Source organism: Mus caroli, unplaced genomic scaffold, assembly GCF_978045245.1.
Source record: "Mus caroli unplaced genomic scaffold, Mus_caroli_1 scaffold_15, whole genome shotgun sequence".
In the NCBI taxonomy this organism is placed as follows: Eukaryota; Metazoa; Chordata; class Mammalia; order Rodentia; family Muridae; genus Mus; species Mus caroli.
In genome coordinates, this window is record NW_028227270.1 from 9,086,933 (window position 1) to 9,104,763 (window position 17,831).

The 17,831-nt window shown below is 45.3% G+C and overlaps 1 protein-coding gene across 1 annotated transcript in view; it reads right to left on the reverse strand.

The window, feature by feature from the left end:
• Ankrd55 (ankyrin repeat domain 55) overlaps positions 1-17,831 on the reverse strand; it is a 101,662-nt gene that overhangs the window by 31,122 nt on the left and 52,709 nt on the right. Inside the window, exons 5-6 of the mRNA XM_021180417.2 lie at positions 16,923-16,983; positions 4,051-4,179 (exon numbers count right to left, since the gene is read on the reverse strand). Coding sequence (XP_021036076.1) covers positions 4,051-4,179; positions 16,923-16,983 — 190 coding nt within the window. The remainder of the gene's footprint in view (positions 1-4,050; positions 4,180-16,922; positions 16,984-17,831) is intronic.

A 17,831-nucleotide genomic window follows, 5' to 3' on the forward strand; every position in this document is an offset into this window, starting at 1 on the left:
TGCCTGTCTGTCTGCCTGTCTGCCTGTCTGCCTGTCTGCCTGTCTGCCTGTCTGCCTGTCTGCCTGTCTGCCTGTCTGCCTGTCTGCCTGTCTGCCTGTCTGCCTGTCTGCCTGCTGTCATGCTCGCCTCTATGGTGATCATGGGCTAACCCTGTGAAATGGCAAGCAAGGCCCCTCCTTTAAATATTTCTTTTTATAAGAATTGCCTTGACCATGGTGTTCCATCACAGTAATAGAAGAGTAACTAAGGCAGTGTCCTTTGAAGGAGGTTCCCTAGGAGACTGTAAGACCAGTTGGCTGTCAGCATATGTGTAGGGACCTGTAACGGTTAATCTCTTCATTATCACCCGACTGTATTAGAGTCATCAAATCATCATGAAAACACATCTCCGGGTGTGTCTGTGAAGGTGCTGCTGTAGATGTGGAAACAGACGGTAGACTTGTCCTGAATGTGAGGAGCACGGTGCCATGCGCTAGAGTCCCAGACTGCATAACAAGGAGAAGGAGAGCTGAGCCCCTGAAGTTCAACTGCTTCCTGACTGTGGATGAAGTGTGATCAGCTGCCTCCAGCTCCTGTCACCATGCTTCCTCCCATGATGCACTGCCTCCCCGCAAACTTCAAGTCTGAGCAACCCTTTCATCCTTCAGTTGCCTTTGTCACAGCAACAAGGATAATAATTAGATGCAGGATAAGTTGTATGGTGCCACCCTTTTACAGGGAATTCTGATCCTCTTCCTGCCTTAAATGGGCGGATATAAACACCACTCCTCATGTGCTAGTGAGTGTACAAGTGGAGGTCAACGTTTTAGTGCCCATGCTAATGTTTCCTTAGTCTCCTTAAAAGGCCTGCGTGCTTATGACGTGCTAAAGCTGTAGCCAGACAAGTTAGACTGGAATGGAGAGAGTGAGTCTGCAGAGTAAGCGGTTGAGAACAGGCTCCAGGCTAACTAGAGAGAAAAGAGCCCAATACCTCTGAACCATTAGAAGCTGAACTGTTCTCAGCTCTTTTGGGAGCCAGAGTCCTAACTACTGTAGTAAGACAGGAGGATGAAGAGAAAGTAAGATGCCTGGGAAGGGAGAGCTGTAACTGACATGTGCATGGTGTGAGACTGTCTAGGTAGCATATTGGAAAAGACAGACGCCACCCAAAGCCTGACAATTAATCAACAATTATAACAAGTTTTCAGGATGTAAGACATATTTTATGCAAAAGACAAAATACTTTTATCTATATATTGGCAATGAACAAATAGAATTTGAAATTAGAAACTACTGCTTTGTATGTGGTTTGTCTTTTATAAAACCCATTCTGAAATTCAACTTCCAATATAATGGTGTGTGTGTGTGTGTGTGTGTGTGTGTTTGGGCATAGGGAGAAGAAAGCAGAGAGAGAGAGAGAGAGAGGGAGAGAGAGAGAGAGAGAGAGAGAGAGAGAGAGAGAGAGAGAGAGAGAGAGAGAGAGAGAGAGAGAGAGAGAGAGAGAGAATGAGTAGTGTATGCCTGGCTATGCTGTCTATGTGTACTTTTACACACTCCTAGGTGTACGTATGTGAGGGTCAGAGGTTGATGTTGACAGTCTTTCCCTGTCACTCTCTACCTTGTTTTCAGGGACAGGGCCTCTCACTGGGCACGAATCAGTGAGCTCCAGGAATAATCATGACACTAGGATTACAGAGGCACACAGGGGATGCCTGCCATTTCAAGTGGGTGTTGAGGGTTCCACCTCTGCTCCTCAGGCTTGCACAGCACAGCAACCATTTTGCCATCTGAGCCATCTCCTTGGTCCTCTATCCCCCAGTGTAATAGTATTGAGCAGTGGACCGTTGAAGAGGCAAGTCGATCGGGGTGGTGGGGCAGGGATGTTCATTCTTAGGAGGTAATTCCTGTAGTTCTGAGAAGTGCGCCCTGATTACTTTGAGAGCAGGCTGTTATAATGCAGATCAGTGTTCTTGTCTCCTAGAGGACGGGAGCAGAGGCTTCATCTCCAGAGGGCCAGACTCAAATGGTCTGGGACGGAGTCCAGGACTCCGCCATTGGCCTCATTCCATTGCAAGGGCTAATTTAGGTGCTCACCCGTGCTTGGTGTAAATGTAAATGTTACTTTTATTTCCTCAGATACATTAGAGAGATGAGAGCCACACCCAGGCTTTATGGCTACCTGGCTGAGCCCAGAGCCTTTCTAGCTATCCTAGGCCTAGGCCTGGAAGCTGCTAGCCGTACAGTCTAGCATTCTGCAAGCCCAGACCTTGAAGGCTTCAGCTTCCAGCCTCCATCTGCTCCCCCAGACCTAGAGTGTTTCAGCCTCTGAGACTTGCTGCTGAAGAAACCACTCTTTCTAGTTCCTTCTGAACTCTGGCTGGCTGGTTCAATTCAGCTGTTCTGGCTCACACTCCTCTCCAGGACGACAGATTCAAATTGGCTTCTCTGGCTTCTGACTGAACTACTCTGTTGGAAAGACTGCCCGTGAACTCCACGAACTGAGCTGCTCTGCAATGAACTCAACTGAGATGACTGAACTCTATCCCCCCCCCCCCCCTTTAAGTAGCTTCTCTTTCCCGCTCTCATGAGAGTTGGGCGTATCCTAACTCTGACTCATTCTGTCAAATCTTTCTCTGATTTGTCACTTTGTCTGCCCTTCAAAGAAGACATCACTGTTTGGGATTAAAGGTGTGTGGTGTGTCTGCACTCCAGCTGGATCCTGTCTTTGGATGTGATCCCTTGCCAGAGCAGCCATATTGCTGGATTAAAGTTCCTTTACAGGCTGGGATGGAGGAAGGGGGGCACATAATGCATGCTTGTCAGAAATACTCAGGGGGAGATTTCCCAAAGGGCACACAGTCCAAAGACAGGAATCAGAGTGCAAGTGTATCGAGGGTAAATATGTAGAAAACACTTAATTCTCAGATAGCATCTTCACCTAAGCTCAGAACCAAAGTGCACAGGGAATTGCTTGGGTGCTGAACCAGATTCCTTGGGAGCACAGCTACAGTGGTGACCTCTAACTAGCCAGAGACAATTTCTAAGTGCCCCAAACAGAGCTGGCAGGGACGGGGCAGAGCGTATGATTAGATAATGAAAGTATGTAGGTGCACCCCAGCGCAGGTGGGCATGACAAAAACAAGCCCTGCTGACTTTGTAACGTTGCCCAGGGCTGGGGTCCAGTGCCCTGTGACTGAAGCCAAGTTTAGAGGCACAAAACCAGAGCAGTTTCCAAATCGCTTGTTTTTCCCTTACCTCAGGCACACGTGTGAGTCCTGAAACTCGCAGGTGCTACCCTGCCACCATGAAAACACCAAGTGAAACTATAGCTGGGTAGCAGAGATGACTTACAAGGCTACCCTGACTGGCCAATGGCAGGGAAGAGCAGGGGTTGGGAAGCCAAGGTTGCTGAAGGAAGCACCCAACAGCTCTCCTTGAGCGTTTGAATAGGTCTAACTCTGCTCAGCAGGATAGACTTCAGAACTATTAGCTGTCTTTACTCTCTCGTCTCATCTGTTTGACTTTCTTTGGACTGTAGAGTCCACAGGCCAGGTTGTTATTTGTGGCCATGTGGACTTGGGTGGCTCAACTCCCGTGATAGTGATGCAGGAGTGTGACTCATTGTCTTCTGCTGTTCTGTACAAAAGTCAGGGTCATCTGCAGTGGCTTGGCTGTATAGGGGTCGGATGGAAGAAAGTCGGTGATCTCTGGTCCAAAGACTGAAGGAATTTGCCTGGCAATCCTCTGAGTACCCTGAGGTACTCAGGTACCTGGTACTCTGGAAGTCAGTTGTAAGCATTGAATGTAGGGGACAACATTGCAGGTTTGTGAGTGTGTGTGTATGTGTGTGTGTGTGTGTGTGTGTGTGTGACTTGCTGTTGCCTTTCTGGATGTAGGAGGAGGGAAAAGGAGCAGAGACAGTCCTCCTTGATCTATCATATTAATTTCAGATAAATACCAGGATGAACATGTGGGATAGTTTCCACTTTCGTGGATGACCCGTGCAGAAATTAGTTAACATGGCTTTACATCATTTAAAGCTGAGACAAGCTCACAGCCTGCTTTCTTACCTGGACTGCCCAGTGGAGGGCTGTTTTAAAGTCCTTGTCCACAAGGGTGGGGTCTGCCCCCTTCTTCAACAGCATTTGGGTGTGTTGAGGCCGGTTGTGGAAAGCTGCCCAATGGAGTGGCGTCATCCCCTGAAATATAATGATCAGAGGGGACAGAAATGAACAGGGCTCCCAAGAGGAAACAAAATACATTCTTCGGAGAACACACCCACTGCTGTTAGTTTGTTACCGTTCACTAATTAAATGGTTTGGTCAAGGGATAATTGATGATTAACCTTCTGCCAAGTTAATAGGTGCTGCGGATGCTGTTAGTTTGTTACCGTTCACTAATTAAATGGTTTGGTCAAGGGATAATTGATGATTAACCTTCTGCCAAGTTAATAGGTGCTGCGGATAGGAAAGTGAGTATAAGAATCAAGATGCCTGCCCTCATGGGGTTGAGCTGTGGGAAAATAAAGGAAGACAGACAATACATACACATGGAGGAGTCAGGGGATTTCCCTGATTGGCAGTGGTCACACAGAGTATAACCAAGGGAGCAAGGTCTATTCTAAAACAGGCTTTCGTGAGACGGATTGAAGGAAGAGGGACAGCAGCACCAAGCCATGTAGCTGAAGATACGCACAAAGATAGCAATAATGGAAGAACACAAGCCCCGACATGTCCTGCACACTGTGTGACTGCTGAGGTCCCAGTGCCTAGAACAGAGACTGTATGCATAGCTGTGGGATGAATGAATGAATGAATGAATGAATGAGTGAGTGAATGAATGAACTAGAGAAGAGAAGAGATGAAATCCCAGAAGGCCAGTGGGAATGCTAGTCCTGCATAAACCATCCGGATTTTATTTCACATCAGCGGAAACACAGTGGTGGTTTCAAGTGGATGTTGGAATGATCTGATTTACAGTGTTGGGAGGGACTCCTTGGAGAATGGGGCTAGCTGAGTCTGTCTGATGCAGCTCAGCCTCTCTGAGAAATGAAGGTCGTACAAATAAGGGATGGCCTAACGGCAGGTGATTTTATGCTGGGCAAGGGTGCCTGCCCTCAAGAAACAGTGGTATTTGGGAGTACGACAGGAGGGGTGGCTTCTCCCTGATCACACCTCTCACCTGCATGGAAACATTCAAAGTGAACTGAGTTTAGGATTTCCGAGAAAAGGCCAAGGCACGGAAAAGCTATGGAGTTTCTCTTTTATTGTTATTCCTGCAGACAGCGTGAAGACAGGCAATAGGCCTGCTCTGCTGTATCGGATGAGCTGAGTACAGGTGACAATCCTTGATCTGGTCACCCCAGAATATTTATTGATCCAGAAACTCATAAGAGTTCTTACAGCTATTATCTTACTCCATCTCCCAAACCACCCTCTGGTGTAAAGGCTACAGGGACTCTCTCCCCATGTTCCTAAGATATTTCCTGTTCTCCCAGGCCATACAATCAGACCACGTTCTAAGTGTTCTACACCTGGGTCAACCATGGAACTGAGTTGTAACCATTGGAAAATGGACAGAGGGCACGAAGACTCCCTTGAAGCCTGGTCCAGAAAGCATACCTTTCTCTCCACACCAGTTTCCCCTTCTCATCTCACTGAGTGTGGAGGATGACAGGGCTGTTTCTCACAAGGGCAAAGCCCGAGACCCTAACTGAAGAGAGATCGTCAGAGAGCAGATACACCTCACCAATCAGCATCACCATGATGGGAACCGAAGTGTATTTTTTTTTTTCTTGGACCAAGATATCCATATTTTGTGTCACCAGAGCAGCTAGCAAACCCCGATCTCTGCCATTGTCCTCTAGAAGAAGAAACATCCCCAGTGAAGCGCTCATGTTGAGTGAGGCCAGGCTCTGAGGATGGTGCAGCACTGAGCTTAGGACGCTAAATCACCTCAGCCAGTTTCATATTTTAAATCTGTAATTTATGGTGCGTTTGCAGGTTTCAAGTTACAACTGTCCTCTAGCACTGAGCCTCTAGAGCCGGTCTTGGGGCTGTTTAGCAAATTGATTCCATATGGAAAGGAACATTTACCCAAAGGCGTTGGGGCTTGCCTACTTGATACAACTGCTGCATTTTCTCTTGGAATGCAGAGTTACTCCATGAGTTTCTGTGGGGCAGTGAGCTGTGCACAGAGAGCCTGGTCCCCAGTTGAGCACAAGCCTTGAACCCCCGGTGACCCTAAGGAACCGCCACACCTCCTGGGGCCCTGGCTCCGGTCACAGCTACAGCCTCCCACGGCTGCCCTCATCCCTACCCCCTGCTCCCAGCAGAGAAGTGTGTGGTCATCAGTCACATAGGCAATGCCCCAAGTTCCTAGTATTCTGTCCAAACTCCACCCCCACAGTTACCTGGCAACAGACAGGTAGGCTGGGCCCACTATAAAAGGGGCTATTTGCCCCTCCACTTTCTCTTATTCTCTTTCTCTTATTCTTGTTTCCTTGCTCTCCCTTTCTCCTCCTTCCCCATGGCTGGCCTCTACTTCTCTTCTCTCTCTCTTTCTCCCTCCCTCCTCCCCTCTCTCTCTCCCTGCCTTTCTACAATAAATGCCTTAAAACCATGGACTGCCTCTGCTCATTGGGATCGGCCACGCTAGAGCAATGGAGCAGGTCTTCCCCTAACGAGCGCTAACCTCTGGCCAGGAGGCCTCTCTGCACTCCAGCCACCATCCAAGCCATTTGCAGAACAAGCTGCCAGGCAAGACAAGGAGTTTCATCCCTGTGGTAACCAGCTGGAGCTCTCTCCTCCCTGCCCTTCTGCCCTCAGCCTGGGCCAGAGTCCATCCTCAGGCCTTACTCTGTTCTCAGCTCTTCCATGATGTCCAGTGACATCTGAGGTGTCCAAGACTGAGAACCTGACATCTCTGGCCTCTGTGCCAGAACTGGCTCTTCTTAGGCACCCAGCAGGGAACCTCAGACTGTGCGTTTCCCACCCCTGGAGTGGGGTTCTATGGCTTCTCATAGCCAGATGCCCACCTGGTGGTGCGGTGGGGGTGCATGCAGTCAAACTCCCCACTTCAGGACCCCATTTTTGACTCACATATGCACACACATGCACAAAAGCATGAATCTGTACACACACACACACACACACACACACACACACACACACACACACCGGAAAGGAAATGTGTAATAGATAGCAAGGACTATATAGAACTATGATTTAAGCACGTGGGAATTCATTGTGAAAATGTGGTTGTAAACTAAACTGCAGTTATGCAAGGCTAGCAATTGTGTCCCACTTGGACTTGCTACATTGTAAACGTTTTTCTTTTAAAACAATAAAATATCCAAGGGTAACTCCTGAATTTTTTGATAAAGGAGTAAGGCAGTAAGAATGTTACTTTGTTTTAAAAGCATTTATTAGTTTATTTTGTATGTGTGTTTGTGCCAGAGCACATGTTGAAGTCAGAGGACAGCTTGTAGCTTTGGGTTCTCGCTTTCCGGGATAGAACTCAGGCTGCCTGGCTTGCTGGCAAGCACCTTTTCCTGCTTAGCTATCTGGTCAACCCAAATGTTACCTCTGGACACCTATTTGGCACCAAGAAGTCTATATGTGTCATCTCAACGAATTTTGACAGTGACCCCAAGGACAGGAGTTTTAGAATCCTTTTTAAAGTAAGGAAGCCGAAGTAGACAGGTTAAGCAATTTGCCTGTGACACTGGCTGTGACACTTGGTAAGGCTGGAATTCAAATCTGTATGCCCGTGGTTCTGGAGAAAATGATCTTCATCATATTGGTAGATTTCTATGCTTGGAAGGGAACTCAGTTGCTGGGAAATTGTGGTGGGTGGTGGTGGTGGTGGTGGTGGTGTGCGTATGATCTTAGCTGACTCACTTTATGCAATGGTGGTTCTCACTAGGGAACAGGCTGTCTCCAATAGCTGTGCTATTTGTCTCTAGGCTTCTTCTAAAAGTATAGCTAGCAACACTTCAGAAATGACTCCTTTGTTGTTGTTTTTGAGACAGGGTTTCTCTGTGTAGCCCTGGCTCTACTAGAACTCACTCTATAGACCAGGCTGACCTCCAACCTGCCTCTGTCTCCCAAATGCTGGGATTAAGGGTGTTTGCCCCTATTGACTGACTAAGTTTAATATTTTAAATGTAATTTTTACCCTGCTTTCGTTGGTTAGAAAAGCAGTTAGGCATTGCCAAACCTGCATGTCCAGCAGAGTTCACTCTGAAGAAATAGTAACTAGCCTCTTCCCCTTTCCCCTTTTAAACTGAGTGTTGGGGTTAAAGGCCTTACAATTAGCTATGGCTAGAAATAACTCTTTTTTGGCCACCAACTATGACTTGCCTTAACTTCCCTGAATACTATTACATTGTAAACATTTGTAAACTTTCAGTCAAGAGAAATTTCCTGTTGCTTCCCGCCCCACCCCCAAGCTGAGCTAATGAGAAATAAAAATAAACCCCCCTCGAGGCATTCAAAGCTTTCAAAAGCTCATGGGGAAGCAGGCTAAGTCACAGCTGGGCAGTCACAGGTATTGTGCAAGCCATCCCTAGGAACATTTTTCTACAACTGCTTCCTCCTTGCGTCAGTTTCCATGGAGCCTGCAGGCAGTCAAGGCTGTGCTGGTGAAGGCTTTGGGGTCCATATCCAGGCAGGCTTCATTCAGGCTTGGGAAGCTGGTCTGTGCTAAGCCGCGGTAGACATCACAATGGAAATGTGAAACACGTAAATGTGGAAGCTGCGCATGGCACCAGGCGCATAGCAGGCGTTCAAGATGTTTTCTAGACGTAGTGAGTTCCAGTTTATCAAGGATCTCTGGGACACAGGAAGTATGGAACCCGTTGGATGTGAGATGGCTACCTTCATCTGCTTTTCCCACCGTCTGTCTGTCTTCTCGGCTCCCTGGAGGGTTTAGTTGGACCAAGGAAACATTCCAGAGGTGAAAGCTGAAGAATCAGAAACATGGTGCACAGAAGTCCCCAGATGGCCTTGGTGACACGGAATTCCATTTTTATGAAAAATAAACCACAGTTCAAAGACCGGAAGAATAATTCACACTAACTTAGGAATATAAGAACACACGTTCTTTGACAGGGTATGTCTTGAGGTCACCCTAGAGCTCAGTGCCGGTTGTAGCTGGTGGTGCACAGGATGGCCGTTGTGAAATGCCGATGAGTAGCTCTGTGTCCTGAGCCAGGACGTTCCATTTCAACATCTGCTTAGCTGACAGGTACTGAAAGAATCTCAGACCTTCCTCTCTGACAACCACTGCTAACTTTTAATTTTTTTTTCTGAACCAGAAATCTGATTCATGTGAAGCAATTTTACTATCACCTCTCCTTAACACTGAAGGACACAGAGAGTAATGATGATGCGACCGAGCAAAGCATCTGGCTTGTCCTAGGTGTTGCAGAGGACAGGACAATAGCAGGGAGCTGAGAGATAAACAAAACATCTCCACACCTCAAAGGATCTAGAACTGCATGGAAACTCAGCCTCTCCCTCCTTGCTATTTAAAAACTGAATGAAAAAAAAAAAAAGACATGACTGTTTCCTAGACATGAACTGAAAAGTTTTACTGTATACGAATTGGGCCATGAGAGAATAGGGGATGGGGAGAGAGAGAGCAAGAGAAGAGAGAAGGTGGGTAAGAGGCAGGAGCATGCCAGGAGACCAACCAACAGGCCAGGGGGCCGGGTTTCCAAAATGGTTGCGGTTATATAGGAAAGAGAAGTTGGGGACAGGGAAGGGGAAACCCCCGCCCCTGGTAGGCAGAGCTTTAGGGTAGGGGGCGGGGTGAGAGGTGCTGGGAGGAGCCACAGGTACTGTGTGAGAGCTAACCAGCACCTACTTTGATACATCAATAGGCACCTCAGCCTTTTGTCCCTGGTTTCTTTGAGGTCTAAAAAAAATTCACATAATATTAACTCCCCAGCCACATGTGGGCATTCCCCACAAAGTTATAGAGCATCCCTCAGGGCGGGAAAAGGGGTTAGAAATGTATGTTTTTCTCTATTTTATTTCACTTCTACTTGAAAGAAACAAACAAAAACAAACAGACAAACCAAAAAAAAAAAAAAAAGAAAGAAAGAAAAAAGAAAAGAAAGAAAGAAAGAAAGAGAGAGAGAGAGAGAAAAAAAAAAGAAAAAAACCAAACCAAACAAAAACATAAAAACCAAACTCCTACAGATAAGAAAGATTGGTAAATTGATTCCCTATCTCTGCCTTGGAGTTTCCTAGTCTAGAAAACCAGCTAAGGTCACGATAGCCAAAGGTTACAACTGGAGATTAGTAACTGAGGTTGGGTCTTAGTACTGGAGACAGTGACAATAACGTTGTGTTTCAAGTACCCTCTCTCTGTAGAGTTGCCAACGCGATGCAGCCACTAAAAATGTCCTTAGAATGGAGATTTCTATAATGTAGGTCAGACACGACTGTAAGGGGAAAAATTAAAGATCATAAAGTAGAGGCAAACTCTAACAAGAACAAACACACAAAATAAGCAGAGGCTGGGCATGGTGGGGCACGCCTTTAGTCGCAGAATTTGGGAGCCAGAGGCAGGCAGATCTCTGAGTTTGAAGTCAGCAGAGCCTACACAGTGAGTTCCAAGACAATCTGGGCTACGTGGAGACACTGGAAAACAAACAAAGAAACAAACAAACAACAAAACAGACAAGCAAAACAAAACAAAAGGAGTGAGACTAAAGCTGTGTTTATTTTTTTCAACAGAATCAAACAGTCTCACTCTTCAAGACTCCGTGAATCACAAGAGCAGAAAGAAAACTCGAACAACACACAGCAGGGACTTAGCAAATACTATACAGGCAGGGGAGGCTAAGTAGTTCATTCAATGCCCCAAATGTCTTTGGAAGATTTTCTTCTTTGAATGACAGCTCACTAGAGTAGCAGTTACACCCAGGGGTAGAAATGCAGGGTGGCATCAGAGAACTAAGCCTCATCCTCACTGAACATCTTTTCAACTATGAACATTGGCAACGACTTAACGGTTGTCAACAGTGTTAACAGAGCTAGATAGCTTGTCACACAGATACTTCCGTCTCACCTCAGTGACCACAGACACCTCACAATGTCATTTGCATACACCACTACTTCAGAATTGTAGATGTTGGTCCCTACATCAAATCTTATTTAATGCACCAGTAGAAGGGTTGTGTAAGTCAGACCTAGTATTGAGGCCCGGCAATCCCAGGCATTTAGGGGACTAGTAAATTCAAGGACAGCTTGGGCTATCAAAGTAAATTCAAGACTGGCTTTGTCAATCTAATGAGGTTTTACTTCAAAAAAAAGAGGGGTGGGGAGGAAGCTGGGGATATAGCTTAAATATGCTAGACTGTAGGTCCTATGTATGAATATAGGTTCAGTACCCAACACCTCAAATAAAGTAGACCACTAAAAAAGTACAGCGTGTATACCGTTATTATCAATTTGCTCTTTAAAACATTCTGATAACTATATTTCAAAACAATTAATTTTGTAATCCTATATATTTTTTTGTATAACTTCTGATGTTCTTCTGACCAGAGATCCACAGACCTCGGCATCAGGCAAAACCGTCCATGCAGCAAAACACGAGTAAGAATTTCCTGCTCTCGAGGCTATAGGACAGTTTGAAAGATGTTAACTGATAGAAAATATTATTTTGGGGGAATAGATGATGGAAATAACTAACGGTACCTAGAACTGTCTTTTGTGAACTATGTAACTGAGTTAGGTAACAAAACAAAGAGGAAAGGGACTTTAGTGTAAAAGTAACATGAATTGCATGACTTTTTCTTGAATTAAACATTTCTGTTTCTTTTGATAATGTGTATTTATATGTAATGTGTGTATATATGATGTATATCATATCAATTAAGATAAATTATTATATATATGCACCAGTTTTTAAAAATATTTATATGATTATTTTAAAGTATGTATGTGTGTGTGTTTGTGTGTTTGCGTAAGAGAGAGACCTGCATTCGGTGTCTGTAGCAGCCAGGAAATTCAGTCCCCTGACGCTGGATTTAGGTGATTGTGAGTCACCCTGACACGTGTTCTGGGAACTTAACTTGAGACTCCTGCAAGAATAGTACATATTCTTAATCACTGAGTCATCTCTCCAGTAAAACACACACATCCACACGTGTACACACACATCCACACGTGTACACACACATCCACACGTGTACACACATATCCACACATGTGTACACACACATCCACACACGTGTAAACACACATCCACACACGTGTAAACACACACACATATCCACACACGTGTACACACACATCCACACGTGTACACACACATCCACACACGTGTAAACACACACACACACACACTCACTTTGATATCCACTATGTGTGAGTTACTGAGATAGAGTCAAGGAGTACAAAGATGAAAGAGACATTATCTTCAGAAACTTATGGAGTTTGGGGATGGGGGATAGAGGGACTTAAGGGCTCTTAAGCAGGAGTGACTTTACTCCGCTTTAAACTATGGTCTGTTTTAGTGTAAAGTTTTGGAGTATTTAATTGCTCTACATTAGCCTTCTGTTAACCATCAAGCCAGATGTCTAGAATCAGGGACTATTTCTTCTGATTTCACTTTTGGGCGCACACTGGCTAGAGTTACGTACTAGGAATTTGGAAGACGGGACTGGTGCCGTGGATCACATCCAGAACTTCACATCTGCTTTTGCAAGTTGAATTTATTTTCTCAGAGTGCTGTTATAACTGGTATTTGGATTATGAGACTGCTCCTAAAAAATGTACTAATGTTGAATCATGCATAAGATCAACACTGCATCCTAAATACCAGGCATGCCGGTGCTTCTCTGCCTGGATGCACGCAGAGTTCTAACATGGATGCCAACAGCCCACAGCCCCTCCTGATGGGGTGCTCCTCCTGTAAAAGCTAAGATGAGAGCAGGAGAGGCTAGATTCCAGCCAGCCAGACACTTGATAGCTCCCTCTCTGAACTAAACACACCTCATTGATCCTTCTGAGAGCCTTCTAGACTACCTATGCAAAGGACACCGGACCCATCCGGCCTTTCCCACCATGAGCCTCTTCAGTGTGGATAGCGTCTAAAGAAGTCAACTTGCAATCAAACAGCCTAGTAAGAATGAAACATGAAAAAAAAAAAAGCTGATCACTGGGATAGAATAAAGAGTTGAGAAATGAAACCACAGACAAACTAAGAAAAAATTTAGTCCTCTGTAATTAGGTTTCCCAGGGTAGATAGGCATTCTTTAAAAAAAAAAAAAAGTACCCAAATCAAAATCAGACACAGGAAAAACCAATCATCTCAATAAATTGTATTCACAAGTTTGTGACTATGCCGCCACTGTGAATAGTTCAGCAAGCTGGAAATATATTTTAAACTCAGCCAAGACAAAGTAACAGCATTAGGAATATATAAAACAACAAGAAAATGACAAGCATCCCTGTAGATTAATGGAAAGGGGATGCAAAGAGGTAGACCATGAAATGCATGGAAGACGCAGTCTCAAGTGAGGAATGCAAATATGTATAACTCAACAATGCTTGGAGAAGACGCTACTTAGTCTATTGACCAAGCTATATAAATTGGTGTTTTGGGAAACAAGTAGGCAGTATGTATTAAACTAAAAGTGAACATGCTATTACCCAGAAATTATTTTTCCAGAGAAAGTCTTCCATAAGGGACTCAAGGAGACTTGCATAAGACTCCATTTTTACATTAGTGTTAGGATGGTTGAAAAACAGGAGGCAACCTGAGTATTCATTCACAGGGGAACAGAGAAATAGACCAAAGTGTTTTCCTAGTGTGGGCCAGATTGCTAGCCATGAACATGGAGAGCTGAAAGAGTAAACTCAAGGAACAACACACAGAGTGCCATACCTTCTGTGTCCTAGTCTGGTTTCTATGACTACATGGGACGATGGGGTAGCTAACATGAATACTTGGAGACCCGTGTAGTAGGCTGGAGTTAGTGAGGGAGGGGCTTTCTAATATTACGTGTAGCATTGAAATTACTGAATAGAAGGAAAATATGAGTATATAAAAACTGGACCCCAGAAGAATTGTTTCATGTCATGAACTCACATAGGACAATCCCTAAAATGATACCCATTTTCTTGACATAAGGGCATCACATTCTAGTTCTAGAATTTTTTCAGAAATTGTTTCCCCATTTATTCTTTTCATGACTCTGCCCATCTGTGGGCTTCATATCCATGAATTCAACCAAATGAGCGTTGAGAATATCTGTGAAGATCGGAAGTCCTAATCATGCACAGACTTCTTTCTTGTCATTAAACGATGCTGTCTAACAACTGTTACATGTTGCTTTCAGTGCCTTAGAAATTTATTGTCATCACTGTTGAGATCTGAGGTCTGAGAAAAGATGAGCATAAGTTATTGGCAAAACTACTGTTTTATAGACTCGAACTTCTGATTGTTGGTAGAGCTCAGGGCTAGTTCCCCATAAATACAGAGATCTGACTCTATATTAAATTTACATGGGTTCATATAGATGCACACAGTATGGAAAACACAGCGTTGGAAACATTAGAGGAACCATTATGTGTAACTTAAAAACCATTTTGTGGGACTTAGAATAAGCTTGTAAGCCTGCCACCAAGAAGCTCCAGTAAGAAATAGAAGCAAGTTCTAATGCGTTAATGGAGCAGCCATGTAGCATCACAAAGTGACAAATTGGTGTGTTCGTGAACTAGCCCCAAGCTGTGAACCCTGATAACTCCCAGTGAAATGATACACAACTTGGAACTTGGGAAATGATCTCTAAGATCTTACTGCCAAGCACCCAAGACAGGGCTTCCATAGCCTCTGTGTTGATGCTACTCATCGGCAGAGGACCTGAGACTGGCCTCTGTGTGTGGTCCTGGCTCTAGTGACCTTTGAACTTCTGGCACGGTTGCTGAACTCACATATGTCTACTCAACTGCTAGCATTAGCCATTGGCCAAGACCTAAAACCTGCACCAGTGCTGTGCTGCTGGCCACCCACAATGAAGGACTCTACTGCGGAGGTGGGTTGAGCTGGCAAAGCTCCTGAAGTGTCCTCACCTTAGAAAAATCCCCAGTCGCATCCTTCAGCAATAGTTCCTGCCCAACCAAAGGTTCTTTGCTTGGGGAGACATCTATAGCGCAGTATTATAAGGGTGTGGAAAAACCAAGCTAAATTTGAAAGACAAATGTTGTGTGGACATCCTAACTGCCAGGTACCTCACTGCCCACAGGCCACACTCCTGTTTCTACAATAGAAAGCTAATTAGAGGGTCGTTTCAGTTGGATGCAGACCTGCCGAGACTCTGGTTTAAGAGGAAAGTGTGACATTGGATAGAACATAGCACCTTTAAGACTGCTGTTTTCTCAGCTTAGAATTTGGTTGGTCAAAACGCTGCTGCAATAGCAAGGGAAATTTTTGTTATTGTTGTTTTGAGAGGATCTCTCTATGTAGTTCTGGAGTTTGATATATACACCAGGCTGGTCTTGAACTCACAGAGATCCTCCTGCCTCTGACTCCTGAGTTGTCCTGGGATTAAAGGCATGCACCACTCAGTTGTTTGTTTGTTTGTTTAAACAGAGATCACTTTGCCTGAAGAAGAACCAGAGGTCTTTTAAAGATCTGTGTTCATCTTGGCTTCGGTGGGTGGAGTAGGGGGATGGAGAACTATGATTTGCTTGGGACACTACTAGTTCAGCTTCGAAGAAGCCAGAGTTGGAGTCTGGCTTTAGAGTATGAATGGCTGAGTCACCAGCTGCCTAAATAAGACCCACTTTGAATGTGAGGCTGGGGCTGAGGTAGGGGAAGTGGTTGGTAGCTAACTTAGGGTCTAGACATCCCCAGCGTGCAGACGCAGCACTCTGCTTCACACATGGGCACAGACTGATCAGTGCACCCATCTCGACCCTGATTCTCCTTTTTAAAGCAGAAGTCCAAAAAAGTGCACTCCTGTCCTCTGAGGTTTGCCTTTGGGTCATTGAAGATCTGTGGAGTGTACACAGTGTGTGACCCCACAAATCAGGGAGAGGTTCAACCTCAAACCCAAGCTGCAAACAGGGGCTTTTGGGTGTGGTCATCAGGATGATCAGTGAGAGGCCTTTGATGATAGGCTCAAGACATCTGAGGGCAGAGATGTAAACCAGGAGGAAGCTATGAGGGCCTGACTCCTAACTCAATGTCTATGACTAGCTGGGTCTATCAAAACCAGTCTAGTGTGAATCTTGTGTATGCAGGACTTTACTCTAGACTTTTCTCAATATTACCAACCCTTCTTACTGAAGGGTAACCTAGTCAAATGTATGTTTATATAGAAAGCCCACTAAGAGCCCCGAGTCTTTCAGTTGGATTTGGGATGCTTGTAATAGAAATCTATTAGTTGATGAAAATCAGCCCTGGTCCTTGAACAACTTGACATAGGTATAGTAAATAACTATAAGAAACCCCTTAGCTGCTCTGGGACAACACTGAAGAATCTGACCTGGAACTCTGTTCAAAGATTAGGACTGATGACTCGGAAGCCTTCTGCAAGGCTGCCTTAGCAATGTGAAGGAAAGCAACAGTCGTGATTAACAGGGACTAGCAATGCTGACCTGGAACTATTTTGTCTGTCCTTCTAACTCAGAAAAAAACACATCTGAAGCCATTGCTTGTTATTTACATTTGAGGGGGGGGGCACTCTAGAAGACAGGAGAGGGAATGCCTAGAGGGAAGTAACAAAATTTCAGTTATATAATTAATACCCAAGAAATCAATGCAAGAAGAACCTCTTCGTGGTAGAACCTGCTCACACCCGACATGCTGGAGCTCTGTCTGAAGGTAGGGGCAGAGAGGCTTGCCCACTAGAGGGGTGTGCAAAGAATGTCTTCCATCCCCACATGCAGAATGTGGCTGGGGACAGTCAACTCACCTCTGTGTCTTGATGGTTGATCTCACTGAGGCTGGACTGCTGCAGCAGGACTATGAGGAGCCTGTTGGGAAGGACAGAGTGGATCAACAGCCTGGACAGCCATGGGTGCTCTGAATGGATATTAAAGCCCAATACCAGGGGTGGAGCTGGAGGCCTCTGAATGAAACAAGGTCCTTTGTGGGATGCCTGCACTTCTTGCGCGCGTCTGACTTGACCAGCAAGAGTCCTTCCCATCTATCCAAGAAAAGGAGCATGGGAAGCTGTTAGCAGGAAAAACAGGAGCACACGTGTCTACTCCAGCTTCTTGCCATTCTAGTCCTGGGGACTGAGGCGAGGCAAGACATCGAGCCTTTAGCCTCACTCTCTGTCACCTACATAGTACTTCAGTAGCCAACATCATGTGCTGCCTGGCTTTTATTCCTTTGCATAAGCACATGTGGGGTGCTTGCATTTTCACCTCCACACACCAGTAATACAGGGACATCTGAGCAGGCAATGACAGGATTCAGCAAGCAACAACAGCCAGTGATTCTCAAGTTCAGTCTCACTGCCCTGAACTTGGTTGTCTGAGGTCAACACTCCCTCCATGAGATAGAGGCGGTTGGTGGCACTGGTTCAAGGGCCAGGCTCTGGAGCCAGACTGTCTGGGTTCACATGTCTGTCCTGCCAAACTCTGTGCTCTGAGCCAAGTTGCTTACCGTCTTTGTGCCTAAGCTTCCTGTCTTTGGGGGGCAATAAGTGCTGGTCTCATAGCTCATGGAGGAGACTAATTGAGATAATATGCTAGAGCATGTAGAATATGTCCGAAAGACTAACATACTATTTCCAGAAACATTAATCTCAGATTTTCGAGCCTTGGGCCCCATCTCTGAACCACCAGGGGGATTTTAAAAATCACAAACAGTTGGA